The sequence below is a fragment of the Chinchilla lanigera genome, unplaced genomic scaffold, assembly GCF_000276665.1.
Source record: "Chinchilla lanigera isolate Chin_1 unplaced genomic scaffold, ChiLan1.0 scaffold00021, whole genome shotgun sequence".
In the NCBI taxonomy this organism is placed as follows: Eukaryota; Metazoa; Chordata; class Mammalia; order Rodentia; family Chinchillidae; genus Chinchilla; species Chinchilla lanigera.
The window spans coordinates 18,900,014-18,919,009 of NW_004955422.1; the positions used below are offsets into that span (position 1 = coordinate 18,900,014).

The following is an 18,996-nucleotide window of genomic DNA, read 5'->3' on the forward strand; positions in this document are numbered from 1 at the left end:
ACGGTGAGCTCAAGACCACCAGATCTGCAGAAGAAGCCAAGCTTCAGCACTTCAGCCTTTCTGTTGCACTTCTCTGGAATAGGTTCACCACCACTGTCCTAGGCCGTCCAATTACCTTTCTAAACTGTTTTCTACTGAAGTCCTATTTTTTTTTTTTTTTTTTTTTGTCAGTACTAGGGATTGAACCCAGGGCCTTTGCTCTAAGTTACATTCCCGAGCCCATATATGTGTATGTGTGTGTGGATGGATGGATGGATGGATGGATAGATAGATTTTTATGTTTTTTTTTAGACTGGGTCTCATTGTGTAGTTCATGGGGACCTTGAACTCACTATGTAGTGCAGGATGGCCTCAAACTCAGTGGTGATCCTCCTGCCTCAGCTTCCTCCTAAGTGCTGAAATTATAAGCATGTACCACCACACCTGGCTTTTTATTTATTATTTATTTATTGTCTTTTTGAGACAGGGTCTTACTGTGCAGTTCAGGCTGGCCTTGAGCTCAGTTTAGAGCCCAGGCTGGTCTCAAACTCGCAACGATCCTCCTGACTCAGCCTCCTGAGTGCTGGGATTACCGGTATGCACCACCATGCCCGGCTCAACCTGGCTTTTTATATTTTTTATTTGAGACAGGGTCTTGAACTTGCAGTCCTCTTCCTTCAGCCTTTTATTTATTTATTTTTTTGTCTTTTTGAGACAGGGTCTTACTGTGCAGTTCAGGCTGGCCTTGAGCTCAGTTTAGAGCCCAGGCTGGTCTCAAACTCGCAACGATCCTCCTGACTCAGCCTCCTGAGTGCTGGGATTACCGGTATGCACCACCATGCCCGGCTCAACCTGGCTTTTTATATTTTTTATTTGAGACAGGGTCTTGAACTTGCAGTCCTCTTCCTTCAGCCTTTTATTTATTTATTTTTTTGTCTTTTTGAGACAGGGTCTTGCTATACAGTTCAAGCTGACCTTGAGCTCACTTTGTAGCCCAAGCTGGCCTCAAACTCGCAACTATCCTCCTGTCTCAGCCTCCCGAGTGCTGGGATTACAGGCATGGGCCATGCCCCACACATTCAGCCTTTTAAATGCTGAGATTACAGGCATGCACTGTCAAGCCTGATCTTTTCTCACATCTTTCCTTTAAGGGGAGCAGAAATGTTTGTTTGTTTGTTTTTGTCTTTTTGAGACAGGGTCTCACTATGCAGTTCATGCTGGCCTTGAGCTCACTTTGTAGTCCAGGCTGGTATCAACTCCCAACACTCCTTCTCTTTCAACCTCCCAAGTGCTGGGATTACTGCTGAGATTACAGGCGTGCACCACCACACCCGGTGAAGAGGAGCAGAAATGAGTAGATCAAATCCCTGCCTTGAGGGAGATACTCATGCATATCCCTCAGACTTAATTGTCCAAAGGGATCACAGAGAAAGAGCTAGTTAATCTGGACTGTGGCATAGCTGAGGCCTCACAAGGTGAGTAGGGCTTTAAGAAGAGAACACAAGGTAGGATGGGAGCATGAATATCATGGGTGGAATTCCTGGCAGAGGAAACAGATGAGCAGAAATGTGGAGGCTGAGAAGTCCAGAGGGGGATAAGGGGCCAGGCCAGCTGTTCTCTGTGACAGTGACATGGGCCCTTGTGAATTCCCACTGGTGACCCGCCACTCACCAACTTGTCAGCCACCTGTGTCTTTCTTTACCTGCAGCCTCAGTGCCGAAGAGCTGGCCGCTTTCCAGAAGGAGCGAGCTGAGTTCCTGGCTGCTCAGAAAGAGGCGGATTTGGCAGCCCAGGCAGAGGCTGCCAAGAAGTGACCCCTGCCCTCCACACTCCAGGATTTTGAAGGAAACAGCTGGAAACAGGAGCTGGGAGGGCTGCGCCAAAGGGAGGGCTGGGAGGTCACATCAACATGATTATTTTCCTGATTTTAAATTATATATTTTTATATATATGAGTATCAAGGGATTAAGCCTAAGTAAACATCCTTTGTCACCCACACTCAAGTTCTGTCTTGGGACGGGTGGGGAAGGGACCAGCACTGATGGCACCCAACCCGGACAGACATTAGCTGCTCCAGGAAGTAGGTAGGGTTTTTCATACTTCTCAAAATGTAACTGGAGGCTCAACCAAGCAAAATAAGATGTTGGCTATAACAAAATACCTAGGGTTGGGTACTTTATAGAGAAAAGAGTGAAAAAAAAAAAAAAAGAAAAGAAAAGAAAAGAAAAGAATGTTGCTTAGCTCGGTGGCTACAAAGTCCAGGCAGCTTGGCACTGGTGTCTGGTGAGGCCCCTTTAGCAGAGAAGTGGAAAGAGTAACACCTGCATACAGAAGGGGCCCTGCACGTGTATGTATGTTGGGGTGAGGCCTCGCTTTATCACACCTGCTTTCTACTTGAGACCAGCCTTCATCCATTGTAAGGATGGAGCCCCCATGACTGAAAGGCCTTCCACTAAGCCCCACCCCTTAAAGGTCCCTTCACCTCAGGCTTGCCACACTGGGAGCCAGGCTGCTGGGCTGTGAACCCCGAGGAGACCATAGCCCCCAGATTCTAAGTTGGTATGAGAGGTAGTAGAAGCCAGGCCTTTCAATTAAGAATCTGTGTTCTTTCTCTCCACAAGGATGAGAGGGTGGGCAGGTGAGTAGTCCCATGCATGCAGGGACTTGGGTGTGTCTTTTCTGGTATGACTATCTCTTGGGAACTTGTCACCTCAGCCTCAAAATAGGAGACCTGATGACAGCCCCAGGCAGGATCACTGCACAGAACACCCAGATTCTAGGGTCTACTTCAGGCTCCTCTACTAAGCTTCTGACCTTAGCTTTGGGTCAGGTGACAGCTGAACATGGACTGTGGTGAGCTCAGAGCCACCAAACCTGCAGAAGAACCAAAGCTTCAGCCGGTGCCTTCAGTTGGCCTCCTGTTTTCCCCATCATTTAGAACATCAAGGATTCTTGTCTTCGAGGAAAGACAAAGAGTTGGGGTAAGAGTCGAGGGTGTAGTTTTTACTGAGCATCTATATGTATGAGACCACTGTACACCAAAAAAATTTCAAAAGTACACAAAATAGCTGTAAAAAAATAAAACCTCCCATAATCCATCCATATGAGACTCCTGTCAATTTGACCGTATTTTTTCTACATTTTAAATTTGTGTGTGCATTTTATGTAATATTTTTAAAAAACCAAACTAGTCTGGGAATGTAGCTTAGTGGTAGAGCACTTGCCTAGTATGTGTGAGGCCTTGGGTTGAATCACCAGCATTACAAATAGTAACACAAACTCTATACTGTTGTGTTGTACTTTTAGAATTACTACAACGTGCCTGGTGTGATGGTGCAGACCTATAATCCCGGCACTCGGGAGGCTGAGGCAGGAGGATCGTTATGAGTTTGAAACCAGCCTGGGCTACAAAGTGAGCTCAAGGCTAGCCTGCACTGCCTAGCAAGACCCTGTCTCAAAAAGACAAAAAAAAAAGAAAAAGGAAGGGGCTGGGGATTTAGCTCAGAGCACAGCACCTGCCTGGCAAGTGCAAGGTCGTGAGTTCGATTCCCGGTACCAGAAGAAAAACAAAACAAACAACCAAAAATAGAATTACTAGAACATTTTTCATACTGCCTTTTAAAACTTTTTTGGTGGGGGAGAGAGAACAATCTTGGGCTCAGGGAATCTTCCTGTCTCAGCCTCTTGGCCCTATAGGCACTCAGCCACTTTTCTTTCTTTCTTTGGTGGTACTGAGGAATCAACCCAGGATCTCTGCCTGAGCTATATTTCCAGTGCCGTCCCCCTCCCTTTTTTTTTTTTTTTACTTTGAAACAAGTCTCACTAATTTGCCCAAGCTGGACTTGAACTCATGATTTCCCTGCCTCAGTGTTCCAGAATTCTGGATTATAGGTAGGCACATGCCTGGTTACTAAAGTAATTTTTAATGATGGCTTAGTATTCTGTCTTACTAGAGGGCCGTAATTTATTTAATGAACTCCCCAACTCTTGGATATTTTTTTGATTGTGTTGTTTTAAAATTACAAACAGTCCTGTGATAATGTCATTTGTTAAACAATTTTTGAGCGTATGTATTAGGCACTGCCTTTAGGACTGCCAGTACTTTGGACAGAGTAGCTAATGTGATGGACATATTTCCTACTTTCAGAGGTGGAGGTTTAACACAGTTATGCAGACACACAAAGTTACAACTGTGGTAACTGCAACAAAGAAGGATAGTGGGCTATGATTCCTGTTGGGCGTGGAATGATAGCTAAGCTTCTGTGGTCCAGAAACTCTTCCTCTCCATCTGCGCTTCCCTTGCTAGCGTTGAGCCAGTGTGCTGAATTCCTGCCTATTGCTTAAACAGTTTAGATCTTCCAGTTTAATGCCTTTACTCTTGTTTCAGTTGGAATATTCTTCTTCCTCTTTCCTGTCTTTTAGGTCATATCTCAATGTCACTTCCTTACAGGGGTTTTCTGACACTTCACTCTAAATCAAAACCTGTTGCTCTGCCACAGCACGCTGGTTCTTTTTTTTTTTTTTTTTTTTTTTTTTTTTTTGAGACAGGGTCTCACTATCCAGTTCAGGCTGGCCTTAAGCTCACTTTATTGCCCAGGCTGGTCTTGAACTTGCAATGATCCTCCTCCAGCCTCCCAAGTGCTAGGATTACAGGCGTGCACCACCATGCCCAGCCACAGCATGCTGGTTCTTTATTAAACACACTACACGTTCCTTTTAGGCTTTTTTTTTTTTTTTTTTGAGACAGGGTCTCACTATCCAGTTCAGGCTGGCCTCGAACTCACACTGATCCTCCTGCCTCAGCCTCCTGAGTGCTGGGATTAGTCTACTTTTTCTTTTGTCTCTCCACAACTGGAGTGCAAGCTGTATAAAGCCCAGGGATCATGAGTGTTTTGTTTAATTTTCCCCAGCACCTAGAACAGCTCCTGGCACACGTAGGTGTGGTAAATGCTTATCCCATGAGGAAGTGAGATGGTAAAGCCAGTACTTGAGCTCAGTCTTACTGATCCCCAAACTTGAGCCTTTTCTCATACACTTTGCTCCCAGGTCAGTTACCTCCAGAGTCAGATACAGTACCGCTTGGACGCCATTGGGCAAGTTCTTTCCTCTTTCTGAGCCTCAGTGAACAGGTCTATTCTGAGATATTACTGATGCTCAGCCCAGAGACCTTGCCAGTGAGGGACAGAAGCAGATACTTCTTCGTCCAGCAGGTGGCGCCACTGGCTCGTTCAATTCTTTTCTCGTGCGCTCTGGGCCAAACAGTCTGGATCTCTTGTTCTTGGACGCGTCTTTCTCACCTCCGCACGTTACCGTCACCCACCGCCAGCAAATACCAGGGTGGTCTTTCTTTTTGCTCGCAGAATTTTTATTTCTACTTTTTAAAGAAACATTTTGTTTCAGAATAGATCTAGATTTACAGAAGAGTTGTGACTGTAGACACAGTTCACATCGCCCCCCCTCCCGCCCGGTTTCTCTTATTATACGCTTATGTAGCATCTTTATCGCAGTTAATGGGCCAATATTGACACATTATTATTAACAAAAGCCCAGACTTTATTCTGATTTCCTTGTTGAGTCACACCCTTTCTCCATCCAGTATACCAGGTTGTATACTTTCCCATCGTGTGTTCCTGAGGCTCCTCTGGCTGTGATAACTTCCACTTTCCTTGTTTTTGATGGCTGGGCTCGTTTTCTAGTGGGATTCCAATGTGTCTTGAGCTCATGGATGTTTAAATTTCAAAGCTAGAAGTTATAAACTCTTGCCCTGAGGGGAACTTAGGAACACTTTTTGTAATAGAAATTGGTGACGCTCTACTCAAATCCTTGGTGAGATGATCACCTTGGCGAAGTAGTTTCTGTGCACTTGTTATGTGCCGGCCCTGTGCTCAGGGTGGAACAGAGCTATGACAGCCTTCTTGGGGCTGAAAATTGAGTTCTTTTGTCCAAAATAGAGAATAGATACACAAGAAAGGCAGAGGGCAAGGCTCTGCCCCTGTGTCCCACCCAAGGACCCATCCAAGGAGGGAAAAGTGGTGACAGGTCCCTGGAACCCATGGGCAATCCACGTACATTATCTGCATTGCAGCTCTGGGCTCTTTCTCTCCTAAAGAGAAGGCCCTGGTCCCAGTGCGGGAGGCCTTGAAGTGAGAAGAGGGCTGGGGGGTGAGGGTGTCCTCCTGGAACCCAGCCCCTTTGTCTCTCTTGGGAAAGACTGAGGCTTGGAGCTGCCTTCCTCTCACTGAGGAAAAAGGCTCCTCTCCGCCTCCAAACCATCACTGCCTTCTAGTTCAGTTTAAGAACTCAAATGTTCCCTGTGACTTCTCTGCTTAGAAAGAGACCCCATCTAACCCTGACTGTGCCTTTGGGAGATAAGTGTCCCCCACTTCACCTGCAAAGAAACTAAGATTCAGGACCCATTCGGCTAATAATTGGTGGAGGCCAGACTGGACTCCAGGTCTAATTACATCCTAATTTCATGTGCCCCTCACCAACCACAACCTGTGGCTATTGGAGGAAAATAGCATTTTTGGAAATTTTCTCCTTTTGACCCACTGGATTTTGCTCATCTCTCCCTCACAGACCTGGAGGGGCCAGAAGAGTGGGTTCTGTATTCTGCACTTGGGGGAGAGGCCTCTGCTCCAGGCCAGGTTTGCCCTCCTGAGGGAATCTGGGAGGGATGATTTGAGATGGTGGCTCGGTAGCTGTGGGAGCAGAGCAAGAGTCTAAGGCTGGGACCCAGATGATGTGGGTGTGAAGCCCACCTGTTCCTCTCACCACCTGGGGGCAAAGCACCTTTTGCCTGTGATCATCAGTTTCTCTGTCAGTGACATGAAGCTTTCTTGCAGTGAATGAGGGATGTGAAGGTGTTTGTCAGCTGAAAGCCCTATACAAGGATTGTAGAGGTAGCTATTATTTCCAACGTGAAGACCCAGGGCCTCACAAGGGCATCGCTTTCCTGCAGAACCAGGTAAAGAAAAACTGAGAAGTCCAGAAGCTTCAAACCCATGTCCAGGCCAAGGCCGGGTCACTCGTGTCTATCCCCAGGCCTTCTGCTCCCTCCCACGCTGTGAACACTGTAAGCCTGGAGGAAGGAAGAAGATCCAATACCCTCTAGGACTGGACACCTTGAAGGCAAGATGCAGCATCTGCCTCCAGACTCTCCAGCTTCCAGCACAGCCATGGCCACATCTTGCACTGGTAGAATGAGTGCATGTGGGAGTGAAAAATGCTGGGCTGTGAGCCAGTCCAGACTTTGCCTCCTGACCCCAGACTCCCCCACCCTTCCCCTTTCACAGCAGTGCATGACACCAAGAGTACCAAAAAGGCAAACTCGACTTTATTATAAAGTTGGCTACAAAGTCACCGCAGCACCACGAAGTGGCCGACTGGGCAGGCCCAGGCGGTCTGGTAGCCGGGTGAGTCCCGCACCAGGTACACGCACTCGTGCAAGCACACGTGTGACGGCAGGTCTGCCTTCCTCCATCGGAAAGGAATGTAGTGTCTCTTCGCGCCCCCACCCCAGGTGCAGGGCGCAAAAGTCACAGGAAGGGCCGCCAGGGCGGCAGAGTCCATCGGAATTGAAATCCCGTTACTGGTGTGTAGAGAATTCTACGAGGGTGTCAAGAGCCTCTTAGGGCCCTGGCCCAGGTGAGCCCTGCCTTTCCCCCACCAAGGCCCAGGGGTGGCTTGGCCCCTAGGAGTGGAGAACTGGCCCAGGCCCATGGGGCAGCGCGGTGGGGAAGTGAGACTCCCCCATTCTCCGCTCGAAATCCATTCAAGGAAACTCACTACGAGTGAATACAGATTGAAATGGAAACTGGGATCGCTTGAAGTCCCTTGATTTTTAAAAAGAAGATCCCCTCCCTTGCCCTCCCACCTCCCCCCCAAAAGTCCTTCAGGGCCTGGGGAATTAGATATATCCCCCTTTGGCCCCAGAATCCCCCCACAGTCCCGGGGGGGTGGAGAGCGGCTCCACGTCTTGATGACAATATGCCATACTTGACGACGTTAAGTCACAGACTTATTCAAAACGTTGGTTCCCCTCCACTTCCATCTGCAGAGAAAGAGAGGGAGACAGAGTCAGTCAGGCCTATTAGACACGGATGTGGGACAGGGTTGACATACAGTATGGGCTTCAAATATGTGGGTCCCATGCTTGAAGCATCCCAGGAGCTTAGCAATATGGGTGGATGGAGTGCAATATAGCTATGGGGTAATATGGATGCAATACGGATGGCGCCCATAGGGGGCCATGTGTATGGACGGAGTGAAGCTGTGACCATAGGTTTGGAAAGGATGGGGATGTGAATAGGAAGAAGTTGTGATGGAGTTTGGGGCTGATCCTCATCCTATTTCTTTTTCTTTTTCTTTTTTCTTTCTCATCCTATTTCTTTTCTCAACTCCTGCTTGCTCTGTATTCCCTTCAGAGGGAAAGAACATAGGGATAGAACTCTAATCAATTTCCAACAAATTTTGTGTGACTTAAGGAAAATTTCTTTAACTTAAGGACCTTGATTGATGCTATTTACAGAATGGAGTGGTGACTAACCTAGGTCCTCATGGAATTCTAATGTACAAATATTTACCCAAAGATTCTCTCATACTGTAGCCTACAACACCAGCCCCTGTCTGCCAGGTTCACTGAACCAATAAGATTTTCATTTTTTCATATCCTCACTGCTACCCTACGAAGAAGGTGACGTTATCTACCTAATGAAACTGAGTTGTGGGATGGGGACTGATTCACCGTATCCCACCTAGCATTTCACTGGAAGGAGGGGGGCATGAGTTCTTGGGCTTGGGCTTACCTTCATGGAAGCTGTCTTGAACTTGGCTCTGGAGTTGATGCAACTCATCAGTAAACCCATCATAGGGGAATGTTGAGACACTTGTCTCAAAGGCGGTTTCGTAAGTGGCCAGGTCCTCCAGAAAGCTGTGATCTTCTGGGGACAGGTTGTTGCAAGGAGAAGGGGCCCCTCTTGGGACCTCTGCTTCAGGATCTCCTGAGCCCCATTCCCCATTGGGGTCTGGGGTAGAGAGATCCATGAAGATGTCTTCCACAGGCATTTCTTCCAGGAATATGCTATCAGGGTCAGCCAGGAAGTCCAGCTCCTGGCATTTCCAGGGTTTCAGGTCCAGGCTGAGCACAGGGGGGCCAGCCCCTGACAGGGACAGGTTGGAATCCAGGGGCTCCAGCCCTCCAAGTCGCTCCAGTCCCCCAGTACCAGCCTCAGCTGAGAAAGGCCTGTCCATGCCCTGAGCCAACTGGCTAATCTGCTGGATGAGACGGTCTATCTCATGTTGCTCCTTCTCAGAGTAGTGGAAGAAACTCTGCTTGACTGGAGAGGCCTCGGGTGTGAGCAGACCTTCAGGTACCAGGGGGACATCCACAGAGAGGGGGCCCCGGAGCTGAGCGAGGGCCAGGAGTGTGCAGTCCCCATTACCAGGGCTGCTAGGACTTGGGGGCAACTTCTCATAGAGAAAACTGCATCCCTCCTGTGCAAAGTAAGTCTTGGTGGAATTGGGGCTCAGCTGTTCTGGGAAAGTTTGGCTGGGGCTGTTTAGGTGTGCTTGAAATGCTGTGGTTGGAGGAGTCAGCTGCTCATGGGTAGGGCTTCCCAGAGGCTCTGGGAAGGTAGTAGAGCTTGGAAGCAGTTGGTCTGAGAAAGTGGAAGTGCAGGGAGCCAGTTGGTCTTCGTAGTTTCTGGCTGAGATTTCAGTCAACTGGCCTTGCAGTGGGCTGGTTAGTGGATCCGGGAAAGTTGCACTGCTGGGTGTCAACTGATCAGAGAAGGTTGCGGTGCTTGGAGTCAGCTGTTCTTGGAAAGAGCTGGATGGGGTGGGCAAGTGGGTCTGGAAGGGCTCATGGAGGCTGAAAAGGAAGGCACAGCCTCCTGGCTTGTGGGGTGTGTAGGGAGGGGTGCACACAAGATCCTTGCTTAGGTCAGCTTGGAGAGAAGGCTCAGGACCAGCAGGGAATGGCAGGTAACTGAAGTCCAGTTTTTGAAGGGGTCGAGGAAGCTCTTCTGATGCAGACACAACACCCAGTTGAGGAGCACTGGGAAAACTGGTGCTTCTGGGAGCCCCAAGAGGTGGGGTGAAAAGTGGATTAGAGCATTGTTCCTGGGAGAGGATATTCTCAGGGAATGAGGGCAGCACAGTTGGGTTCCCCAGGACGTAAGCTGCCTGGGTGTCTTCAGAGTTCAGCTGCTGGCGGAGGCTCCAGGCTTCCATGTCACTGGAGAGGAGAGAAGAGGCAGCCGGTAAGGGCTTGCTGTCCATTCTCAGAGCAGTTTTCAGATTTATGTCTCCTCCATGCTGAACTTGGCTGCCCCCCAGTCCCTTGCCTTGCAACTCACCTGATTGGGTAGTTATTGGTAGTAATAGGGCCCTCTGGACCTTCTGAGTATAACAGGCAGTAAATCCATGCCCAGCCTCCATGCTTGGACTGCAGTCTCACTACCATCTCCGCCTGAATTTCTCCACTCTCAGCCACTGGGGAGAAAGAAGAGATGCAGAGTTAGCACGTCCATCAGGCAACACCACCTAAATTCCCACCTTGCTCTCCTCTCCACTCAACTGAGGGAACCAGGACATCTTTTCTCACTACCCTAACCTGCACCTCTCAGTTTCCCACCTTGACCTCACCACTCAGTTTCCCAGCTCTGGTTCTCATCCTGCCTTGGCTCCTCACCCTATGTTCTAATGTTTACCCTATGGCATCCAAAACTGTCAGTCTTTGATATCTCCCCAGAGTCTTGACCACAACCCATCCTTGTTCTGATCTCCCATCCCCTGTCCCAGCTCCCTGTTTTGTCCCCAGCCTCTCTGGACACTCACACAGGCGGTAGTGTTGAGCAGAAGCGTGGGCCAGATCCTCAGGGTGCAGCAGTCCATACCATGATTTACAGAGCAGTTCACTGCGCTCAAAGCCCAGGTAGATTAGGACACTGGGAAAGTGGAAAGGGTGAGGTCAGCTTGCTGTTTTCCTTGCTTGGAACCCATGCATCTCACTCCCTCCCTTTGCCCTTCTAAACCCCATCTTTCCTGCCCCTGACTTCAGAATCTAGGGTCCCCTCATCTCTGTCCTTATTTCCTCCTGGGATTTGAACACTCTGCACTTACCTCTCAGAGACGTCCAGTAGGACCAGGTCTTTAGCATGTCGACTCTGGAACATGGCCAGAAAGAGTGAGGCAGGACCAGGGCCAGGGCCAGGGCCGGGCCCAGGGCGGGGTCTTGGCTCCAGAGGGGCACAGAAAGCTGTGAACACAGGGTTTCCTGCCCAGTAGGCTCCAGGTGGGTGAGCATGGAATCGGCCTCGAATAAGCACCAGTTTATTTCCTGCACTCTGGCGCCGGAGGGACTTGGAAGTGTTGAAGCGACAACGGAAGAGGCGATCTAGGTAGATAAAAGAGAAAAACTATTAAGTGGGTGGATGGATGAGAGAGATGGTGGATGGGGTGGAGCAGAGCAGCAGGAGGGAGATTGGCTTGGAGGAGTGAGGGGAGAGTTCTTACCAGTGTCCAGAGCAGAGGGCAGGGTAAGCTGCTGGCGCACAGTGAAGTGGTCAGCTGGGTCAATAATGTCATAGATACTGTCACCCTGGGCAACCAGGTCCACCTGGGGGAAGGAAGGAATGACCATTAGTGAGGATAGCAAGAGCCAATCTTTGGCCTATAGCATCCTGAAGTATAGAACCCCTCCCTCTTCAGTAACTCAGTTTCTCGGGAGCAGAAACTCATTGTACCCCATTGGTGCCCCAGCCTGAGTACTCACCATAGAGTGGCCAAGATGTTCGCTCACACTCTCAGACAGGTATAGCAATTTCCCTTCAGCTGTGAATACAAGCAGAAATCCAGGCAGTGCTGCCACGATGTCTTCAAGCTCTTGAGCTGAGAGCAGCCCTGTAGGACTTGCCAGAGGAGTGCCTGTGGAGTGAGAAGATACGGTGAGTCAGGATAAGATTGGGAGAGAAAGTCGAAAAGAGAAAGGCATGGTCTGAGTTTCAGAGAATCCGGAAGAATTTCTCATGAATCTGCCTCTGTAAACACCTGTTGACTCGCTGCCCGCAGCTCTGGGCCGGGGGACCTGTTGCTGGAAGTCCCCAGTCACCAAGCCCTCACTTCTAAACCAGAGCAGGAGCCTCAGCGGCCCCGAATATCAGAACCGCGGAGAGAGCTCCCAAGCGGACTCGCTTCAGCACCGCGGACAGCATACAGCAACCCGGCGATAGATCAACACCGCGGACAGCGCTCAAGAGCCCGCAGAAAAGCCCTTTCGCTATCGTGGACAGCGACAGTCCTTTCTCAAGGTTTGGAGCCTCTTCGGAGTCCCTGCAACTTCCCTTCCCGCACTCCTGGAGTGCCTCTGCGCTGGTGGGGACTGAGTCCATTCTGTCCTGGCTCATCTCCCATAAATCTAGCCCTTAGGACAATATTTAGTCTCTTTAACCCTCACCCAGAACTAAGGTGAAGTCTGGATGGAGCTCAGGAGGAAAAGTAGGAAGCCCTGAGTCCCCTCAAGTCTCTTCTGTCCCCAACATGCTGCCCTAGACACGCAGCAGTCCCATCGGTTCCCTAAGCTCCACTGTTCCCAGTGCCCGGCAGCTCGATCTCCAGCAGCCCCAGTTTGCTTACCTCCAGCGAAGAAGACACCCTTGCGAGTGTAGATGCAGGCAAGACTCATAATGTGCAGGTAGGACAGCCGGACCTTGTCAGCTTCGGCCAGCGGCAGCAGCTCCTTGAGGTTCCGGATCTCGGCATTGATCTGGTCGCGGCGCGCCTTGGAAGCGCCCTTGGTGGAGCGGTACATGACTGCCGGCTGTGAGGCTCCAGCTCGGGCGCCCCAGCACCTTCTTTCCTGCTCGAGGCTCCGGCAGCTTCCTCCTCGCTTCCCAGTATCTCGCTCAGGCTCTCGCTTGCTCTCTCTCCTCTCCTGGGCTCCGCTCGGCTGCGCTGCCCCCCTCGCCTGCCTCGTTCCTCCTTATATAGCTCCTACCAGGCGTGGGGGGCACATTTTAGAGACGGGAGGGGGGCGAGAAAGCGGGAGGTTGGGCTAAGCAAACTGCAGCGGGAGCCGCTGACTGAGGTGGGGGGGACGCTCCTCCTCCCTCCCTGGCTTCCGACGTCATCCCGTGACGTGGAAGGAGAGCGGGAGGGGGAAGGGGGGATGGGGGAAAGGGAGGGGGCCGCGGCTGGCGGGAGCTGAGCCGAGAGCCAAGCGCTGCTTTAGAGAATCCTGAAAGGGGGTGTAGAGACCCAGACTCCTGAGGGGGTTCAACTGAAGGAAGGGCAGGGCATAGTTGAGGGCGGCCTGAAGCCCCTGACAGGAGTTTGTAGAAGGCAGGGAGGAGCTAGTATTGACATTGATTTTTTTTTCTGAATAGTAGGAGAATGGGGAGCAATAGAATCATAGGCAAATCGCCCTTGGTATCTGCCAAAGGTTCTGATTCCATGGGTTGGGGGCACTTTCCTTGGCTTTTGGGGGACAAGTCACAGCTAGACTCCCTCCCTAGGGTCTACATAGTGTGGGATTCCCTTGGCTATTTTCGAATAATTCCCTCCCCTTTCCCCAAGCTCTGGCCTTGGGAATTTATCGGGTAAATGCATGGGGGTCTAAGTCCCTAGGATGGAATGGAGTTCTATGGGAAGGGAATCAGCTGAATTTGGCCTTGGTCCTATTATCCCCTAGCCAAAAATAAAAGCAGCAACACCAACGCTGTCTTCTGCAGTGATTCCTGACCCTGTTGATTCATTAATCTCAGCCACTGATGGAGGAAACTGAGGAAGGGACCCAGGGCGTGGTGAGGATCTAGTCTGGACTTAGGGCTGTCCTCCGCCCCGTTGCCATCCCCCAAAGTGAGCGGTCCCCCCTCCCTCCTCTAAGCTTCTGTCTCTCCGGCGGGCCGGGGGCGGGGGCGGGACCGGGGGAATCCCAGCTCCATATTAGGACAGGAATCCTCCGGCGGCTGCCGCAGCGGCGGGCGGCAGCGGCGGGCGGGGCCTAGCTGCATCCGCACCGCTCCGGAGAGCTCCCGCCCCCTGCTTAGGCGAGGAAGAGGGGGAGGCAGCCGGGAAGTGGGCGGGTGGTCCATGCCGGGCGCTCCGTGACTGCTGCACCTACTCTGGACCCTTTAACTTGCCAGGCTGTACTGCACATCTTCCTCCAACCCTCTTCCCATCTTTGGAGCTAAGACTTCTTCAGTCCTTCTACCTTCAGCTCCCTACCTCATGAGCTCTTCTTCTCACTATCTCAGCTTTGTGCCCCACCTAACCCCCAAAAGTCTCCCCTTCTGTGTGATCATGTCTGCCTTCCTTTCTTGTCCTTTTCAGGTTTGCTTCTACCTCTGTGGCGTTTGCCTCACCTTCCTCATCTTCCTTATTCGCCGCATACGTGTAACTGCTTCCTAAAGGGGCAAAGGGGTGTCTCCCTAACCCCCCAGAATCCCTTAAAATGAGAAGGCAATGGTCTAGGGAAATTTTTATCAGAAATTTCACATGGAGGAGTAAGGGTGTGTGGAATCACGTGTGGGGGGGCTTGAAATAAAACTGCTTAAAAATTGAGGGACAGGGCTGAGAATATAGCTCAGTGGCACAGCGCCTGCCTGGCGATCGCAAGGTCCCGAGTTCGATTCCCAGTACCAAAAAAAAAAAAAAAATAGAATTAGAAAAAAAAATCGGGGGACAGCTTGATTATAAAAAGTCAAAACGGAGGGTGAAGATGAACTTTGACACCAATGAGAAAAGTTGAGAGTCAAGGAATTCCCCAATTTTTCACTGCCAAAGATGGGAGCAAGAGAGACAATGTAGGAGAAGAGGCAACCAAAAAGTGCCTTATAAGAGGGTTACATGGCTCTGGCCGCCCTCTCCTGATGTCTTTTGGAAGCCATCTGTCTGGAGGAATCCACATAAACCATCTTGTGGTCTGTGGCACAACTAATATGGAAGGATTGCTCTGTGTGTGTGTGTGTGTGTGTGTGTATGACTATCTCTAACTCTATGGATCTGAATGACAGGTAGTCCCTTCAGGATGTCTCTGCATTTTTTAAAAATCTCTCTGACAATTAATGTCTCCACCCACCCCTTCCTCAAATTTCCATTCCTTTGATCTTTGGACCACCTTCCCATATGAAAATCCAGGGAAAGCTTCCGGATTTCTTCACCCACAGATGCTTTAGGTCCTGGCTGGGAGACATGCTCGGTATTCCCCCTACAATAAGGGGTCTATTGGCTCTGTCCAGCTAGTCTGCAACCGGCCCAGCAATACACAAGGCACGGGGTATTGTTGCTGTCCCTGGTGCTGAAACAGTCTCCGAGTCGCCAGATCGGCTATGGTCTGCCTGAAACCTCACAGTCAGGCTCCGGTCTACACAGGGTTCACCTTGAGGGCCCCCCTTTGTCTGTCCCCTTCTTCACTGTGGATAAATATGGGGGCTCCCGGGGCCAAGATTCTTGAGCTCTAGGAGTTAAATAAGAGAAGAGAAGTGGGCTCATGGGAAAAGTCCTTGGATTTTTCCAGGAGAATGGACTGGGGAGAAGGCATTTTGGAAGGTAAGAAGGGTCTAGAAAGGGACAAAGGAGGAGGTAGGTGAGGTCGCATCTTAGTTCGCCCACTCTGATTCAAGTTGAGAATCTCTGAATGCCCCCAATGTCTCCTCTCCCCAGGCCAGCTTCCACTCCTCTTGCCTCCCACCTCCGTGAAACTATTTTTAACTGTGCAGAACCAAAAATAGCTTGGCAGCAGCTTCAGGCCGTGGGAGAGGAGCTATTTATATCACCAGTGATGGTTCTGAAATAGCAAGCAGGAGGAGGGGGGCGGCTGGCACGCTAGAGAGCTCCTGGCCGCTGCTAAAAATACTGGCAGTGTGAGTCATCCTGGCCTGGCTGAGTCACCCACTTCCCCCCTCCCTAGGCGGCAGCGGCAGCAGCAGCAGCAGAACAGGCTAAGAATCTGGAGCCTGAGATGGGGGAGGCATCCTGGTGCTTGGGGTATGGACAAGTGGGCAAGGGAATGAATTGGGAGAGGGGCTTTGGGGTGAGTGTGTAGAAGGAATGAGGGGAGCAGAAGCCTCCCAACAATACCTGCTGGGTGCACACAGCATTCCCAGCCATGCACTACTCCTCAAGGATGTTTGAGCAATTTAAGAGAGGGAGATTGTGAATGTAAGCACGCACGTGTGTGTGTGTGTGTGTGTGTGTGTGTGTGTTCACTTGACTGAGACTGTTTGTATATCCTTATGTGGCTGCATCTGATCCTGCCTGAATGTTTATATGTCTATCCATGTATTTGTCTGCATGTGTCTTTGTAGTTGTTATCAGTACTCCTCTTCCTCTATTTGCCTACACCTGCACTTATGCACATCTTTTTAAAAGCATCCACCTTCTTGTATTGTATGTAGTGCTGTTTGTCCCTGTATATATTTATATTTACCACATTGAGTGTGAGTGTATGTGTGTCCATATCTGAATGTGCTCTGAGTCTTTCCCTCTCAGCGCTCAATGGTGTGCATGGTCCTGCATGCTTCCCCAGACCCAATGTACCCTCCATTGCCCTCTCTGCTGTCACTTGTTGGGTGCTTGCATGACCTATGCTTTGTTTACCTCTCTCTGCCTAACATCTTACCTTTCAATCCTTAGACCCCAAACATTTGCAATAACATGGAGGAAAACAGCCCCACACGAATATTCCCCTTTCTCTGGAACCATCCTGAATCTTCCCTGACCTGCAGGAGTGAGTGGTTTTCCATCATTCCATATTTGGGTAGCTGAGAGAAGACAAAGTCTTTCTTTAGTTCTAAAAAAACATTCCTAGTGTGGGCACAGGCATGTGTAGCACGCACATACACAAACTCTCTCTTTCTCACACATACACACACACACAACTGAGAGAATGAGAGAGAGAAAAATATCAAGGTCCCTTCTTTACTGAGCAGAGCTCGCATCTGTTGCTATGGCAACCCGCCCACTCCTTCCCCAAAAAATCACCAAGAAGAGGCGATGGCATCGAGAAGGGATTGGCTGATTCCTTTATTATTTTTTCCGAAAAAGGCTTTTCTACAGCAAGAACAGGCCATGAGATCCCTTGCTCCTCTTCCATTTATTGGGCACCTAGGGGGAGTATCACCCCTCAACCTCTATTAAAGGAGAGGAGGTGTATCTTTTCCAGAGAGTTCCAGGAGGATGACCTCCCAGGAAGACAGTGGAGGGAGGGTGGCTAATTGGTTCTGCAGAACAGCATAGAAACTCCTGGTTGCTTTTCTGAAAATTTGGGGATCTTGACAGAGGGCTGTGAACATATCGGAAATCAGAAAGAGAAGTAATGAAGAGAGGAAGAGAGAGAGAATAATGAATGAATGAATGAATGAATGAATGAATGAATGAATCACTTGAAGGAGCTGCAGATGAAAAGATTCCACAGGCTGCAAGTGCTCAGCAGTCATCAGACCAGGCAGGTGGATGAGATAAATTAGGCTCCATAATACAACTGGCAAAGCTGTCAGTCACCACTAGACCACAGCTGTAGCCCCTTAACTTGGGCCCAATTGGTGCATGTTTTAAGGGAGCATGGAAGCTCACTTCTCCTGACTCTAGTCCCAGCCTGAGTCTCCAAAGCCTTCTCCAAAGCCTGGCTAACAGCCACTGCAGCCACATTACTCCTTTCCAATGAACTGTAGCCTCCTGCCAAATGGCTGGGTGATGGAAAGAGGGATTCCACATTTCCTCCCGTGCCTGGCTTGCTACAGCAATGGGGTCACTTGGGGCTGGAGACTGGAAAGAGAGACCAAGATCTGACTCTGGTTACTGACAACTTCCCCTCCTGGCAAGCTGCCAACTACCATCAGCAATCAAAGCTATGGCCGGGCCAGGGTAAGCTGGGCAGTGGGTGCAGCTCCATTTAAAGAGATGGAAGCCGGGCATGTAATCCTAGCACTGGGGAGGTTGAGGCAGGAGGATCATTGAGAATTCAAGGCCAGTCTGGGCTACAAAGTGAGTTCAAGACCAGCCTGAACTGCATAGTGAGATGCTGTCTCAAAAAGACCAAAAAAATAAAAAATAAAATAAAGTGAGGGAGCAAATGAATGCAGAGAGTTCAGATTTGCTCTGCCATGTGAGCTATATTCTCATGATCAACATGACTGTTACTGTTATGCTTACTTCATAGATGGGGAAACTATGAATCAGAGATGGACAATGACTTAGTAAAAGTCATACAGTAAGGCACTGGCAATGCTTTACTTTAAGCCTAGCTCCTGCCTCCCCACCCAAGCTTATCCTCTTGCATCATGCAATAGATCAGGGATATATACACCATGATCCACATACCAAATCCAGAGCACTGCCTCTGTGTGTAAATAAAGTTTTATTGGAACACACACCCACATCCATTAGTTTACTTCCTCTCTTTTCACAGTACCATGGTAGAGTTGAGTAGTGGTGACAGAGACCAAATGGCCCACAAAACCCAGAATATTTACTACTTTACAGAAAAAGTTTGCCATCCATCGAAGACAAGTTCTCCCCAAAAATATCTCCACTCTTTTTTTCTCTGAGCCCAGGGCATACCAATTTGTTATTTCATTAATTTTACTCTTCCAAATGCCCTGGGGCAGTAGTGTTCCCTAAGTATTCCTTAATGACAGAGAGACTGGAGAAACTTACTACTGTCCAGCCCTCTTGTGACTGTAGATGTAACCTTCCCTTGAAAAAATGATGCTCCACATCCTGTTCCCATGGCAACATGAGTTGGACCTGGCAGGGTACAACCATTCCATCACTATCACAACCCCAGCCCTCAGAACTGCATTTTGGGAAAAGGAATTGTCCCAGGTTGGTGAGTAAGTTATTGTCAGAAAGACACATTTTCCTTATGGGAAGAAAATGAAAGTTTTGTGACACCTCAGGCTTCCTGAACCCTCCAGTCTGAGCCAGGAGAAGAATGTCTGTATACTTTCTCAGAGTTTGAGTAACTTCCCAATGTCACACAGCTAAGAGGAGATAAATCCAGAATTAGGACCCACG

At 49.7% G+C, this 18,996-nt stretch overlaps 2 protein-coding genes across 3 annotated transcripts in view; one reads left to right on the forward strand and one right to left on the reverse strand.

The window, feature by feature from the left end:
• Mrpl11 (mitochondrial ribosomal protein L11) overlaps positions 1–1,883 on the forward strand; it is a 4,695-nt gene extending 2,812 nt beyond the window's left edge. Inside the window, exon 5 of the mRNA XM_005384403.2 lies at positions 1,688–1,883. Coding sequence (XP_005384460.1) covers positions 1,688–1,793 — 106 coding nt within the window. The 3' untranslated portion in view covers positions 1,794–1,883. The remainder of the gene's footprint in view (positions 1–1,687) is intronic.
• Positions 1,884–7,314: 5,431 nt separating this feature from the next.
• Npas4 (neuronal PAS domain protein 4) lies at positions 7,315–13,075 on the reverse strand. Of its 2 annotated transcripts, XM_013513816.1 has the most exons (8): positions 12,616–13,075; positions 11,756–11,907; positions 11,497–11,599; positions 11,104–11,377; positions 10,819–10,928; positions 10,338–10,473; positions 8,787–10,216; positions 7,315–8,032 (listed from the first exon to the last, which is right to left on the reverse strand). In XM_013513816.1, exons 1-8 carry the CDS (start codon positions 12,788–12,790, stop codon positions 8,004–8,006), a joined length of 2,409 nt encoding a protein of 802 aa, XP_013369270.1. In that variant the 5' UTR covers positions 12,791–13,075; the 3' UTR covers positions 7,315–8,003. The 2 variants fall into 2 exon arrangements, with proteins under 2 accessions (XP_013369270.1, XP_005384463.1); XM_005384406.1 differs by lacking the exons at positions 10,819–10,928; positions 12,616–13,075 and having other exon boundaries at positions 11,756–11,838.
• Positions 13,076–18,996: the final 5,921 nt, after the last annotated feature.